Below are 15,141 nucleotides of genomic sequence, written 5' to 3'. Positions count from 1 at the left end.
ATTACATTTTTCACTTTATTCAGTAAAATGAAGGGCTCAATCAAAAACCAGTATCTGGCCTAGGGATGTTAAATTTCAACTAATCAACTAATTGAGTAGTGGATGGATTTTCCATTGACTACTCAATTAGTCGATGGGGGGCACTTCCTATCCCGGCAGTGCCTCTGTCTTTTAAATGCAAGAAGAGTTCCACAGGGACATGAGGGGGAGGTGGTCCTGAATGCTGTGCCTCAGCCTTTTAAGCTGGGGGCCTCTCACTACATTTAAAAGGCAGAGGCGCACCAGTTGGACCTGGTGCAAGTGGGGACTGCTTGAGTCCCCACTTGCACCATTTCTCTCACTGCGCCTCTGCCTCCTGTGCCTACCTCCCCATGGAGATGGTGCTGGGGGAATTGGCGTTTAAGCCAGCTTCCCTCTAGCACCGGCTCCTGCTCCCCCTTGCAGCGGGGGAGTGACTAGACTACCCAATAAACCTAGGTTTATCGGGTAGTCAACTAGTCACTTACATCCCTAATCTGGCCCACATCTTTTCAAAGCTTCCCTCTTAACAGTTCATGTTACTATAGTCATTTAGCCATTTGAGGAGAAGAAATCAGTGATTGTAAGCTCCTCTGGGCAGAGCCCTTGTTTTTTCAATGTGCCTGTAACTACCACACATCCCCATGTCACTACAGACAATGAAAATGAATAGCCCTGACTAGCCCCCGTGTTGAATTGGACGTTCTACATAGGCTAGCTCTATAATGGGGCAAAGAGGTAACACAATGTGTATTCGTTTTGCATGGCAAGTTTGTGGATGGACTAGATTGTTAATTTGTGGATGAACAAGATCTATGTTTTTTCTCATATGGAAAGATGAAGTGAATGTTCTTCTTAACACCACTGCCTCCTGACTTGGAGCGATGGCAGCTGCCATTGGGGACTACTATATAAGTGAAAAAACTTAAAAAATAACAATGCTCTTGTAACACTTTAGAGACTAACCAAAAATATATAGAGATGGTATCATGAGCTTTTGTGGGCACAATCCACTTCCTCAGATGAGAAATGTGGAGCAAGAGGCACAGAGGTTCAAATATAAAGCAGAAAAAGAGGGGAAAGGGATGGGGGAAAAAGTGTCAGTTAGAGTGTCTGTGCTAAATGAGACTGGGCTGTAGGAGCCTGATACTTAGCTTTTGATGTCATTTGGGTGTCGAATATACTGGCCCATCCAGTTCAGATCTTTGTTCAGGCCATGGGAGATAGTGTCAAAGTTGCATATGAAGGCCAGTTCCGCAGACTCAGTCTCTAGCTGATTCCTGAAATTATTTTGTAAGCGAATAGTCACCTTTAAATCCATTATGTCTACACTACAAAGTTAATTAGAAATAACAGCCATTATTTTGAATTAACTTTAATAGCGTCTATACATGTTAACGGCTATTTCGAATTTAATTCGAAATAGCAGAGCCCTTAATTCGAATTTGGTAAACATCATTCTACGAGGAGTAATGCCAAATTCGAAATAGCTATTTCGAAGTAAATGCTGTGTAGACACTTAATTCGAAATAGGGGGCCGCCAGCCCTTCCCAGGAACCCCTGGTGGCCACTTTGGATACTACCAGGAAAACTTACTCTCCTCTCCTCCAGTCCCGGAGCCATTAAAGGGGTAGACCCTGGCCACAGTGCCTGTGCCAGCTCCAAGCCTGCCAGCCCAGAGCCAGCAGTGGCCACCGGGGCCCCTGATCCAGGGCCCCAAAACATAAGCCAGCAAGCCACTGGCAGCCAGCCCTCCACCACTCCCCAGGAGCCTGACAGGGGCTGGAGAAGGCGGGCACCTTCCTGATCCAGGGTGGAGATCATGGACCTTATTCAGGTTTGGTGGGGATGCCCCCAACTTCCATGATCTCCGCACTAGACCAAAGGCCACATGCGAACCCAGGAGCAGGTTTGCATGAAAGTCAGGTTGGTCCGGTGAGACCTCCAACCCTGAGCTTTCCCTCCCCCTTCTTCCCCTTGCTTCCCCCTTCCAGCTCCCTCCTCCCAGGTTTCCCCCTCCCCTCTCCCACCTCCTTTTCCCAGTCTCCCCAAAGGTTCATCCCCCCTCATCCAGTTTTGTTCAATAAACCCAGTTTCTATTTTTGAACATACGTGTCTTTTATTTCACATCAGGAAGGGGGCTAGGGAGAGGGAAGTGGAAGGATGTGAAGGAGGAATGGGGCACAAGCCCACAGTGGGGAGGACCGGGGAGGCTCTGAGGGCTCCTCGGGGTGGACACTTTCCCTCAGAGCCTCCTGGATCCTGACAGCACCCTGATGAACCCCCCGATGAACCCCCCAGATGGCAGCCTGCAGCAAGTGCAGTCGGGCTGATGGTAACGACCCCACGAGATGCACCGGCATGCCCAGGGGCAGCTCTGGCTCCATGTGGCCGAGTGCTGTGGTGTCCCAAGTGTGGGCAGTCAGGGCACTTCAAGACAGGACTGCTTTGCTGTCCCTCATCGAGGTAGACAAGCAAGCGGGGAACCCTGAGAACTGTTTGTCTGGGGTGGGGGTAGGGTCCCTTTCAGCATGGAGCTCAGTTAGCCTCCAGCAGCAGCCCCACACGCTAAGTCCTAACCTGATGCCCTGCCAGCACTGGTTCCGGCCAGCCTTAACTTTGGTTCAGGGTCCACTCACTGTGGATGCGCTATTTCGAAATAGCAAAACGCTATTTTGAAATAGTTTTTGTGTATAGATGTTATTTCGAATTAGCTTAATTCGAATTAACTATTTCGAATTAAGTTAATTCAAAATAGCACTTCAGTGTAGACATACCTTTACTGAATGCTCGCTTACTCTTCCTGTCACCCCCTGGAAAGGGTCCAACTCACTGCCATAGCACCTCTAGTGGGTCAGTCTGGGAATTAGCTGGGTCCGAGTGCCCTCTCCTGGTGGTGTCTCACCCACTGTTACCAGCTTCCTGTCAATCTCCACGCTTTTTCAGAACCTACATCCCTCCCGGACCACAACACCCCTCCCTTGGGCCACTGCCCACTGGGCAGTGCATGCATCTGGGTTCCTCCCCTCCAGGAAGCCCGATTACTCTTAAGTCTGCCTTGCCTGCGCGACCTACAGCAATCTTTCAGCTACCCCAGAGGTGGGCAGTAAGCAGCCCGGGGGCCAGATACAATTTACCAGAGTTAGCCCTTGGGGGGCCCATTGGATGCTATATTTACCTGCAGGCATGGTGGCCCTCTGTGTCATAACCCAGGCAAATTGCATCTGGCCTGCAGGCTGCTTACTGCCCTTGCTTGATCTAGCCTCTTCCCTCAGGGGCAAACAGTAAGACTTGGCCACTCTCATCATTGTCAAGGAGGCTTGAACTTGCTACCTGTTCCTCCTCTCAGTTGTCCCTGTGCCTCCCTAGTACCTTCTCAGACCCCTGTATCAGGCCCTTAGCCTGGGGGTTGGCCAGGCCACAGCTCCTCTAGTTCTCCAAGACCTTCCCGAGTACTGCTCTGTCCAAAGTACATCTGGCCTCTAGTAGTCAGCCAGTCCTTCCCTCCGCAAAGCTGGAGTCACTACCTGCCTGTGGTGCTGCAGTCCTTTTTCAGAGGGCCTAACCCAGCCCAGATTGGCTGTCTGCCTCACGCCCTCGCCTGATTGGGTCCCAGGATCAGCCCTTTCCCAGGGCTGTTTTAACCCTTTTCATTCCTATGTGGGGCATTCACCCCATCACACCCCCTTTCAGGGCTGATATGGGCTTGCAGAACTGAAGCCCCTGTTAGGAAAATAAAGCCTGAAAGAATAATGGGATTTAATTAAGAACAGAAAAATGTAGGCTGAATATCAGAAAAAGCTTTCTTATGGAGGGAGCTGCAGCTATTAGATTGTAGAAGAGCCTCCCCGGGGAAAGTGCTGGATGTCCCATCTCTTCAGACACTTAACTCTTGACTGTATCAGATAACAAAATACACTCACAGGCTTTGCTGTAGTTGTTCAAAGGGTCGGTTGCTCTGAAAATGCTGGACTGGGTCTTCGGCTTACAGTCATTACATGCAGAAGGGTAAGTGCATGCAGATAGCAGAGTACTAAGCTGCAGTCTGTAAGTCTTTAGAAGCATTAATCCCAAATAATATGTGAGCTAAACAGATGTCATCTATCTTATTATCAGCCTGCCATGTATTACAGAACACATTGCTCAAATAACCTTTCAAGGAAATTTAAAAAGGAAGGGAATAAACACAAATGAGGAAATGATGCCAACAAATCATAACACTCTTCCAACCACATGCTGTTTACGTACTGGCAAAAAAGGCAACCACAGCAATAATTAATCACATGGCGTTGCAAGCTGTTCAGCCTCATAAGAAGAGTTTCTGTCCCCTATGTGGTTAAAGGTAGAGTAATTTAATGAATCTGGGTCAAGAGCTTTCAATGAATTAAAGTGTGTTTGTGCTACTTCACAAAAAATATGTTCCCTAGCCCCACCTAGTGCTAAAATGGTGAATCTGCCCATCAGTTTTATCAAGTCATAAAAATCCAATGGCTTCCTTTATTTGGGTTTATAAGTCATTAATCATAAAGTGGATGTTGGGACAAAATTCCCTAAACATGCAACAGTGCCTTGCAGAAATGCCCATTTTGGTTTTGCCCTCCATTGTAAAAGTGCTGATGAGAACCACCCTCTCATAGCTAGTCATAATAAGAATGCTAAGCACAGGCAGAACCATCCAGGCCTTAGTGTTTTGATCTGCCCTGCATTGTTTTACTGTATTTATCACGAAAGAAACAACAAGCAGAGGTGTTTATGGTCCCGTCCCTTCAGTGACATGTTCAGTAACGACACTGGTGCTGCAGTACAAAAATTCAGTCTCTCTTCTTTTCTTGTCTGGTCAAGTTTTTGGCAATGACTGTAGACGGGTTGCTTATGCTGCGGCTAGTGCTTTCCTTAGCACAAGCATCTTCACCTCAGAATGCACGTCATCCCAAATTCCTGAATATAGGTAAGTTGACACCACATACTCTGTTTTTGAAAAAAAACGATTAAACAAGCTAATGCCATTAGCCAATGAATTTTAAGTTCAGCAGATCTTATGCACATTAAACTTGTTTGATAAGGTCAATCCTTCCTTGCTTTATAGTGCCCTTAATTTGGGATCCCAATTAGAAGGAGCTGTTTGGGTTCCATTGGGATTTCTTTCTTTGGTCATATTGTCAGCAACTCCCCCAATTGTCCAAATAAGTCGTTTTTTCTGTTCCTGGGTCAGAAGTTGCCATTGCTGTTAATATTGAAAAGCCTAATTTTAAAAGGGAAGTCTTGGAGACTCCAATGGTGTTATTGACACCTGGCAATTGTGTGACTAGAAATTGCACAATCAGGTTCCTGATGAAGGGTGGACTATTTTTAAAAACCCAATTTCTTACCTTTAATTCACATTTCTTCGAACCTGTCAGGAGCATTTGTTTCTAGGGCTGAGTGCATCCATCCAAGTTTTTGAAAGATATAGTTTGAGGTAGCTGAGTGTAAACTGAAAAGAATATGTCCAGTTACTTGTAGGTAATACAAAACCAATAAAATATATGAAATCTTCTCACAAAAAGATATCTCCAAATCAACAAAACAAAAAGTGATCACACGTTTCAGAGAAACAGTAATCTGTAAATTGAGAAGCTAAAGAAATTGTGGCTCAAAAGCAAACTAGTGATAGACCCTTTGAAAACAGCAGGTGTAGGTGTGATAAGCTCACAAAATAGACTCATCTATTGATCTATTTGGAGTTTTAAAATCCACTAACTTTTTAAATGTCCCTATACTTGCGTTGGATGCGCCATCATTCTGGAATCAGCCAACCACTGTTAGAACATGATCTTAATGACTTTATTTATTTATCTGTGTATTTTAGATTGGCCAACAGACTGTGGGGTTCCATATTTTCACCCAAATACTGTGGAGAGGATTATATTGGGCAATGAAGTAAGGCCACATTCTTGGCCTTGGCAAGTCTCATTACAGGTAACAATGACCTTTAGACAAATCAATAAACCAGGCTGTCCTTTGTCAGTGCAATATTTGTATTGACATAATGCAGTTATTAAGAGTGTGAGTGCATGTGTGTGCAACCAAGCAAGTTAATGTAATCTGTATCTCTATTGTGCCAAATGCTTCTCCTATTGATGTCAATGGTATAATTGCTGCTGCTTATTATTAAACAGTTGTTTTCAACACCCCATCTTTCATTCCACAATGACATTAGCTGACTCTTTTTTCTTAACAATTCTACCTTTGCATCAATTTACACAGAAAAAAGAATGCTGGGGTAAGTGAACTGCTAATAAAACACATTGTTCAGTAGAGGGCACTGTTGCATCAGCATTAATTCATCCATTACATGCCCAAGAATGAAATATCCCTCTGATGTACATTTTTTTATTGTTCTCTAACTTTATTGCTCTTCCTAGGTTTGGACTAAAACAAATAGCAAATTTATTCATGTTTGTGGAGGGACTCTTATTCACAAAAGCTGGGTTCTTACTGCTGCTCACTGCTTCCAGAAGTAAGTTTTGCATTTGCAGTTTTTGCTTGAATTCTTGGAAGTTATGGAATATATTTTTGTAAACTCATGACCACTAAAAGGAGAAATAAGTGCAGAATTAGATGGGCTCTGCACTTCAACCATTGTGACTCAGAGACACCATGAAGAGACACATCAGAAAGAGTGATAGACACGGACTGTGAATGGGTTCCCTCATGTCTGGTCCCCTTTGTTTTTTCTACCCACGAACTCACAATATGGCCTCAGCCGTGGGGCCGCCTTGGATTCCTGGTGGTATATTACCCCGAGAGGGGTGTGATGGGTGCCTAGTCCACCCTCTCTCCAGGTCCCAGCCCAGGGCCCTAGGGTAGGGGGTGTCCTCTCCCCCATCTGGCTGATGGGGCTACCTGTTTCAATCGTCAGCCCGCAAGCGAGACTCCTTCCGCCCACCCTGGGCCACCTCCTCCCCTCCCTCCCAAGGTCTCTCCTCAGGCCTCCCGCCACCTTTGGCCCGGCGACTCCTCACCTGTCTCTCCACCTAACCAGGTTGGCCCTCCCCCCTTTGTAGGTGGCGTTCCCTGGGTTCCCTCCCGAGGCACATGCGCTAGCATCCCTTGAGCCGGATCCTCGCGTCCTAGCCTTGGCGCTCCACGGCTCGTCCTCCTCGGCGTTCGCACAAGCGTCCGCTATGCCTGCATCAGCCGCAGGAGCACCTTCATCCTCCCATTGCGTTTTGGCTGCCTCCGCTTCTGCTGTCGCCGTAGGAAGAGCCATCCGGCCGCCGCCATCCTTTAGGGTCCTGTTGCAGGCTGTGCGGGGTTCCCTCGCCTTGTCACACTGACCAAAGAAAACGGATGGGGTTTAAACTAGGGAACGTAACCTAAAAATTAGGATGCTAATAGCAAAAGAAAAATCCATCAAAATTCAAAAGATGACAACCCAGAGGTATTACTGTACTTAGGAAAATATGTTGAAAAAGAGCATGTAAATGAGGTCAAAAGAACTTCCAGTTTTGTACTACGATTGAGAGATAGGATATCATCTCAGGAAGAAGCAAAATCGAGCAAAAGTGAGTTTACCCAGTTCTTAAAATGTTTTGCTTTCTGTGATCAATATTTCACAAACAAAATACCACTATTTTTTATATGATACAGAAAGCAGTTATTTTCTATACTTGGTAAACTTTCTTTGTAGTTAGTATTCCTTTTTGTATATCATGTGTGATGATTATCTGTGAACATGTCACATTTTTCAACTCCCCTTTTAAAATAACTAGAATTTTTAGTTTATATTGTATTAAGAAACCATGTGGGTAAACAATGTCAAAGATATTACAACCAATAACAACAGAAAGTAATGCAATTGATCTTGGTCAATTATAAGACATTCCAGGTTACAGTCTAAGAAAACAACACACTTTCTGAAAATATCTGGACAGTCTTCATGCCAGCGTGTAATGTGGTATAAGATTGAAATTCACCCTATTACAAAAACCCTGTCTAAACCCCATCATGCCCTGTATGTTGTACAGTGGCAAAACTTGACAAATTCAGTAGTTAGAAACCTCATGTAAAGCTACATGTCCTATACCCTGCCCATAGGTAGAACAGTGAGGGGATTAATTCTGTTCCCTCCTAATCCTCATTTAGGCTACGTTTACACTACGGGGCTGTGTCTAGACTGCATCCCTTTTTCGTAAAAGGGATGCAAATTAGACATATCGCAATTGCAAATGAAGCGGGGATTTAAATCTCTCTCACTTCATTAGCATAAAAATGGCTGCCGCTTTTTTCCGGCTCGGAACTTTGCCGGAAAAAAGCACCAGTCTAGACGCGGATCTTTTGGAAAAGGCTTTATTTTCCGAAAGATCCGTGTCTAGACTGGCATTTTATTCCGGCAAAGCTCCGAGCCGGAAAAAAGCGGCAGCCATTTTTATGCTAATGAAGTGGGGGAGATTTAAATCTCCGCTTCATTTGCAATTGCGATATGTCTAATTTGCATCCCTTTTACGAAAAAGGGATGCAGTCTAGACACAGCCTATGGGTTTTCTCGGCAAAAAATATGCTAATGAGGGACTCAATTGCATGAGTCGCAATCTTATTTGCATATGTTCTGCCGATCCCTTTTTGCACAAAAACAAGCAGTGTGGATGTTTTCTTTTTGTGCAAAAAACCCTTTTTCCGCAAGACCACCCCAGAGCAAAAACGGACTGGCAGAAAATATGCAAATGAGTCCCTCATTAGCATATTTTTGGCCGAGAAAACTCGTAGTGTAGACATAGCCTCAGGCTTCAGTCAGCAAGATACTCATATATGTGCCTATATTTAAGCACAGGAATAGTCCCAATGAATACTTTCCTGAATCAGAGCCAAAGATCCTAGTAACAAAACGAATTTACTCAGGAGGAATGCATTTTACCCTAAATAAATGTATAAAATTATTTCCTTTCTCCTAGCCAGATAGAAATTGTATTGTCTCTGATGCAAAACCTCACTATACATTCATGTACAACGTGCAAAGTCTACGACAAGCGCACCAAGCCTCTCAACCTCATTATTGTTGTATTTATTGTGTAGATAGCCCCCTAAGCATCTATGACTATTACCAGTTTGTGGAGGCCTGGTGTAATAACGTGAATTGTTTCCTCCTGCAGTGCAAAATTAAGCTGTCTCTTTGTTGCTATTAAATACTAGCCTAGCTGCTCTTTTGTGGTGTCAGCAGAACCTCTTTAATTTCTTAACTACTTTTGTGGCAGGATCCTACTTTTCAGAATAAATACACCTTCGCTTATTTCAGCAGACTTTCATTTTGCACTTCTAAACAATTCAATTTTAAACTCATAACTTTTGATATAACTGCCATGCAGGTTTGAGGTAAACAGCCTTCTGGTCAACTATGTGAATTTGGGAAGTGGCTCCTATTTCACATAACAATCAGGTGGGGGGAAAGAACATTTAAAAGAACATTAAAAAGGTATTGGGTTCAATATAATGAGACCCTGTGCTATTTTAATTTTTTTAGAGGAAAGGCAGAAGATGCAGCAAACTGGCGAATTCTCTTGGGCAAGCATAACCTTAATCATACTGAATCCACAGAGCAAATCTACCATGTGAAGCGAATTTATCAACATGAGCATTTCCGCTACCCTCATCTAAACGAGCTGGATTATGATATCGCCTTGGTCAAGCCTACAGAAGACATCATAACAAACCATTTTATTCATTATGCCTGTCTACCTAGGAGAGACAGCACTCTTCATCCAGGACAGTTCTGCTGGGTGACTGGATGGGGGGATACAAGAGGTACTTCTGAGTGCTTCTTGTAGCATGAGTTCAGAGGTTAGACTTAGCCAGTCTATGGAAGCTGCATGCCTTCAGAGACCAACTTTTGGCCAGTTACTTTTTCTAAATCCCACTGATACAGAGCACACTAGAAGCGTTACCCAGTGTTGCTCAGGTCCTTCAGGGCAGGGGACTAAAGGAGTAGGGGTGCAGGAGTCAGGGCAGGGGATTGGGGATGTGGGAAACTCAGGGCAGGCGGCTAGAGTTGTGAAGAGTGCAGGAATAAGGGTTGTGGAGTGAGAGGGGGCTCAGGGCAGGAGGTTGGGGGCTCAAGGCTTCTCCCCTCGGTTGGCCTGGGGTGGTAAGGGCTGCGCTAGCTGGCCAGTAGTTGCTCCCCAGGGCCAAGGCACTTGCTGTTCTGCTGTTGTCATTCAGGGGTATAACTGGCCCTGCTATCACACCCCTCCCTTTTTTTGATGAGAAACAATCACATGCCACACACATCCCCATTGTCCTGGCACAACTAAAGTTAAGAAAAGAGGAAGTTCAAATTAGATGGTCCTACCGCTAACTGTTTAGGAGGATAAACTTAAAATACAGCAAATGGTCTGGTAGCACTTTATAGACTAACAAAACATGTAAGCTGTGTCTAAATTGTGCATTCTTGCACAAGAAGATATGCAAATGAGGCATGGCGATGACTCTTTCAGATATTTAGTAGATAGGAAGGCATCCTGCCTATATTGCTATGTGCTGAGCATGCAAGAAAGCTAAATAACTTCCATTGCTTCTGAAATGCCAGTACCTAGCATAACAGCACTAACCGAAGTAGCTGACTGACTTAATCTTTTACATGATGTTAATTTTACAACAGTACAACTATAGCACCTAGAAATCCCAGTCAAGGACAAGAACACTATTATACTAGGCACTGTATAAACACAGCCTGGCTCAAAAACCCTGGCTCAAAGACCATACCTGACATTAGGGCCCATGCTAACACATGCCTGAATACTTGCACAGTTAAATCTTTCAACAACCAATTAGTTTTTTGTCTGAGGTTCTTCCCTGTTTTCATGCTAATGTATATATTTATTGCTTTATATTTGGGCAGCAAATTTGTGGTTCCAGTCTGGATTACAGACCAATTATGTTAAGAATTGTAAAAAAATCTATGATATAAGCTCTTTGGGGGCAAGCGTCCATGAAAAGTGCAAGATTCTGTAGTCCTGGAAACTGAAGTCTCCTTATCTGCAAAACAGATAAAACACGGACAAGAGTAGTTCAAGCCACCCTCTACTGCCCTGCCAACATACCAGGACCCTGACCAGGGATGAACAAATAGATGGATCCTTTATCCCAGCTGCAAACTGTGGCAACAATAGATTGTGGGGAAATGCATGTAATAGTTAGAGTATACTTGTGGAATAGACACACATATTACTATTTAAAACAAACAAACAAACAAACAAAAAAATCAGAATGAACAAATTAGAAACCAAAACAGAATGGTGGGACTCTTTTAATCTGGAACAAATTAGACCAAGTTCTTGCAATTTGTACATGAATATTGTTAAATTGTCATACCATTTCACTTGAAATGTTCATATTTAGAATGGAAATGTGTTTCACTTTCCCTTTTCTCATCTATTTTTAAGGTGGGAAAGAAAACCTTGCTTTGTCTAAGGTTTTGAACCAGGCCAAGTTACCAGTCATAGATTTCAGTACATGTCGCCTAAAGAAGTTCTGGGGAGACAGAGTGCGGCAGTCAATGATTTGTGCTGGATTCAGGGACGCTGGAGAGTCTCCTGCTGCCTGTCAGGTACAAAAAAATCAGCCATTAATTCCAACTATGAATGAAAACATCAGGCTGTTCAGCACAGAGGAAGCTAATATGTAGTTTGTGGCTTTCTAAAAATGGCCTGTTGCTGCTCCTCTCTTTAAAGAGAAGTGTTTGTAGACAGTGAACATTATACATCTCTATATGCTGGGGTCCACTTTGGGATATATAGTTTTCAAGGGTCATATTCCAATGTTTAGGATAAAGGCTGCAAATTTCTCTGCTGAGAATAATTAAGATGATTAAACATGATATTTGGTAGGACAATGTTTGGACAGCCCTAATCCAGTTGAAGAGAGACAGTTTTAAAGCAATGACATAGAATAGGGTATCCAGAGGCCTCAAATTACAGGAAACAGTCCTGGTTTTCAGCATTAGTCCTGCATCCTGATCTCAGTAGTAGCTGTAAATAAATAAATAAGGAGTGAGAATCAAGGAGATAGTACAGGTTGAGCCTCCCAGATTTGGGACTCTCTGGAACAACAACATCTGTGATCTGGCAGGGTCACAGATATTGCTGCACCATAGAACCCCAGAGGCTAGGAGAAGGATCAGTCCCTGCAAGTGCTGGGTAGCCCAAGGTGGGCCAGCAGCTGCTGAGCTGAGCTGTGGCTGGGGAGCCCTGGCTGGGGAACTCCCAGTGGCAGCAGAGCCCTCAGTGGCCAGGCGGCATTGGCCAGGGATCCATGGGAAACCCCTGGCAACAATGGAACTGGTGGCCCCATCCTGGGGAACTTTAGTGGCAGCAGGGCCAGTGGTAGCTGGGTGGCCCTTGGCTGGGAAGCCTCGGGAACACCGGGTGGCAGCAGCTGGGCAGTCCCTGCCAGGAACTCCCAGCAGCAGTAGGGCAGGCTGGCCAGCGTTAATGGGGTCAGCAGCAGAGTAGGGAGCATTGACTCAGGAGAGGAGCCAGGCAGTGGCCAGCAGGGGACCATTGACCTCCCTTGGACTAGCAAACTACCTGGTTTGGGACCACTCAGGTCCCAAGGGGGTCAGAACAGGGAGGTCCAACCTATATTTTAAGCCCATTGCAGTGGAACAGTACATGGGAAAATGTTCATAGCTGTATCTAGCCTTAGAGAATTGGTTGCTAAAAATGCCCCAAGCTGCTGCACAGGAATCTATTTTCAGAAGTTTGTGTATTATCATTTTTGACTAGCCTAATTAAAGGTATTTAATTTGTTAACCTCTTTGTATAAATATAATGAGTGAAAGATATGTACCAATTCCAAGTTAATTTCTAGGAATGTATTATTTAAAATATTTTATGATGATTTTTGGTCAAACATTATGTAGGCGGGTTACAATTATTTTTATTTCATTTTTGGATGTGGGAAGTCTTGGGAGTGTTAATTTTTAGTCCTTGTGAAAAGTGACTGATAACCCTGCATACTGAAGTAATTTGTACTTTCCATAGAACAGCTACAGCACAAACAGCTGTCATGCAAACTTCCCTACATAATGCTGTCAACATGACCTTTACCCTTTCTGGATGCATTCTTTTCAGCATTACTAAAGTAACTGGCTCATTGGTTTATTCAGTCCTTGACCTATCACTGCTTAGCAATAGGGCATGTTAGCATCAGCTGAAGTGGTTTTTGTGATTTGCACATTTTTGTATGAATAGGATCAAGACCGCTTATTCACTTAATGTGGGCCACCGAACACCCGTCAGATGTTAGTAATGACCAACCTAGCCTTGATCTACACTTATAATTTAAGAGATGAAACACACTGTATAACACTGGTGGGAAACCTGCAGCCCATCAGGGTTCTGTGCATGGCCCACGAGACATTTTGTTCATCATTGCCTGCGTCATGGCAATGGTTGCTGGATTTCGCTGGTTTTGTCCACATAGGTTTTTTTCTACTGGTATTACTAAAGTGACAAACATGTAAAGCAAAGGCAGTTGAAGTGAGGTGCACACAACATTGACTGTAGGAGCCAGGCATTCCCTCTGCATCCAATCAAAGAGCTGCTCCAGTTCAATCAGCACACCCCGCAAATTCTAGGTACGTAAGCACAGTTGGCAAAAATACCTTATCCTGAGAGACCCACTTGGTTACAGAAGTCTTGTGGCCCACTGAGATGAAGGAGGACCACTCACTTGCCTAGGTTGCCCATTGCTGCTTGTATACTGTTACCAAGTCTTTGAATTGTCCACTTTCTTAATCCAATAAATGATTGGACAGCTTTACAAAACAAGGCGTTCATGAGGCTCATGTAGTTCTGAAACTGCATTTTAGGTAATCCTAACCTGGACTATTGTCATAAAACATGGTGCTTTCCTCGCTTCTTGTAAGTGGCAGGCCTTACTGCAAGGTGCCTGAGCTAAGAACTCTGCTATACTGTCTACATTCTTTTCTGTATCCTAATGACACCCGTTAAAACTAGACCTAGAAGTGTTTTGTTTTATGCATTATGTAGCATGCAAAAAGTCTGATTTGTTTTGTTTGTTAATAGAGCTATTAAAGAGTACAAAGTCACTGGCAACACAGCAATTCCTGCAATTCCAAGTCCCATCTAATGGTTGTTTCTTTCAGGGAGATTCAGGTGGACCACTGGTTTGCCGGATGAGAAGAGAAAAATGGGAAGTGCATGGCATAGTTAGCTTTGGACCTACTGGATGCAAAGTGGAGAACAAACCCACTGTCTTTACCAGGACTTCTGCTTACATTTCCTGGATTGAAGCAACCAGAATCCGGGACTTCTTTTTGTGAAGACATGAAATACAACTGAAGTGGAAAAAATTAAAAATTTAAAATAATTAATTTTGTGTTTCTTACCTGGGGGTTAATTTTGCTCGTTGCAGATGGCAAGATAGATGAATGTGCTGCAGTTGCCATGTTTCCCCTTTCCTGAGTACCAGATCTTGAGATTAAATTGTCATTGGTCTACAGGTAGTTCAGTTTAAGGTTAACTGGCAGGGGGCTGCTCTAGGCGGTGTGCTACTCAGCTTTGCTCCAGCCTGGCCAGACCTACCACATCATGCCACAGGCAGGGAACCACTGGTTAATTGATTAAATGGGAGTTTACATCCCTAGCTAACAAGCACATCCTTACCCACCCCTTGAAGGGAGGCAGACAGCAGGTCTCTGCACACTACCCGCCCCTGCCCCAGCATCATCCTTATAGCTCTCGTTGCTTAGAGGCACCGGCAGCACATCTGGTAACTCCCTCCCCTCAAGAGGCATGCAGAGTAGGGATGTTAAATCCCAGGTAGGTAGTTAATCAGTTAAAAAAGAATTTAACTGGTTAACTGAGGCGGGGCACTACCCAGGGCTACTCTGGCCGGGCCAAAGAGGGCTCATGGCACCGAAAGACTGCTCCAGCCGGGCTGAGTCCAGCACACCTGTGGGCTGCCCTGGCTAGCCCAATACACCATGCCACGGGAGGCAGACCAGGCTAAGCCTGTCACACTGTTCCATGGGCTGCTTTGGCCAGGTCTGGCCAAGCCCAAGCCCGCTGCACCATGCCATGGGTGGGGGAAGGAGTGCACCAGCTGGGCAGGGGCTGCTCTGGC

The 15,141-nt window shown here is 44.6% G+C and overlaps 1 protein-coding gene across 1 annotated transcript; it reads left to right on the top strand.

Moving 5' to 3' along the window:
- The first annotated feature begins 4,833 nt into the window (after positions 1-4,833).
- Positions 4,834-14,338, top strand: LOC102455016 (elastase-1-like). Its single transcript, XM_014578727.4, has 6 exons — positions 4,834-4,966; positions 5,867-5,976; positions 6,423-6,517; positions 9,518-9,798; positions 11,436-11,599; positions 14,162-14,338. Exons 1-6 carry the CDS (start codon positions 4,870-4,872, stop codon positions 14,336-14,338), a joined length of 924 nt encoding a protein of 307 aa, XP_014434213.3. The 5' UTR covers positions 4,834-4,869.
- The last annotated feature ends 803 nt before the right edge of the window (positions 14,339-15,141 follow it).

The sequence above is a fragment of the Pelodiscus sinensis genome, chromosome 8 (assembly GCF_052426305.1).
Source record: "Pelodiscus sinensis isolate ZL-2025 chromosome 8, ASM5242630v1, whole genome shotgun sequence".
Taxonomy (NCBI): Eukaryota; Metazoa; Chordata; order Testudines; family Trionychidae; genus Pelodiscus; species Pelodiscus sinensis.
Note: the sequence above shows the minus strand (reverse complement) of the source record. Positions and strands in the feature narration are given on the sequence as shown.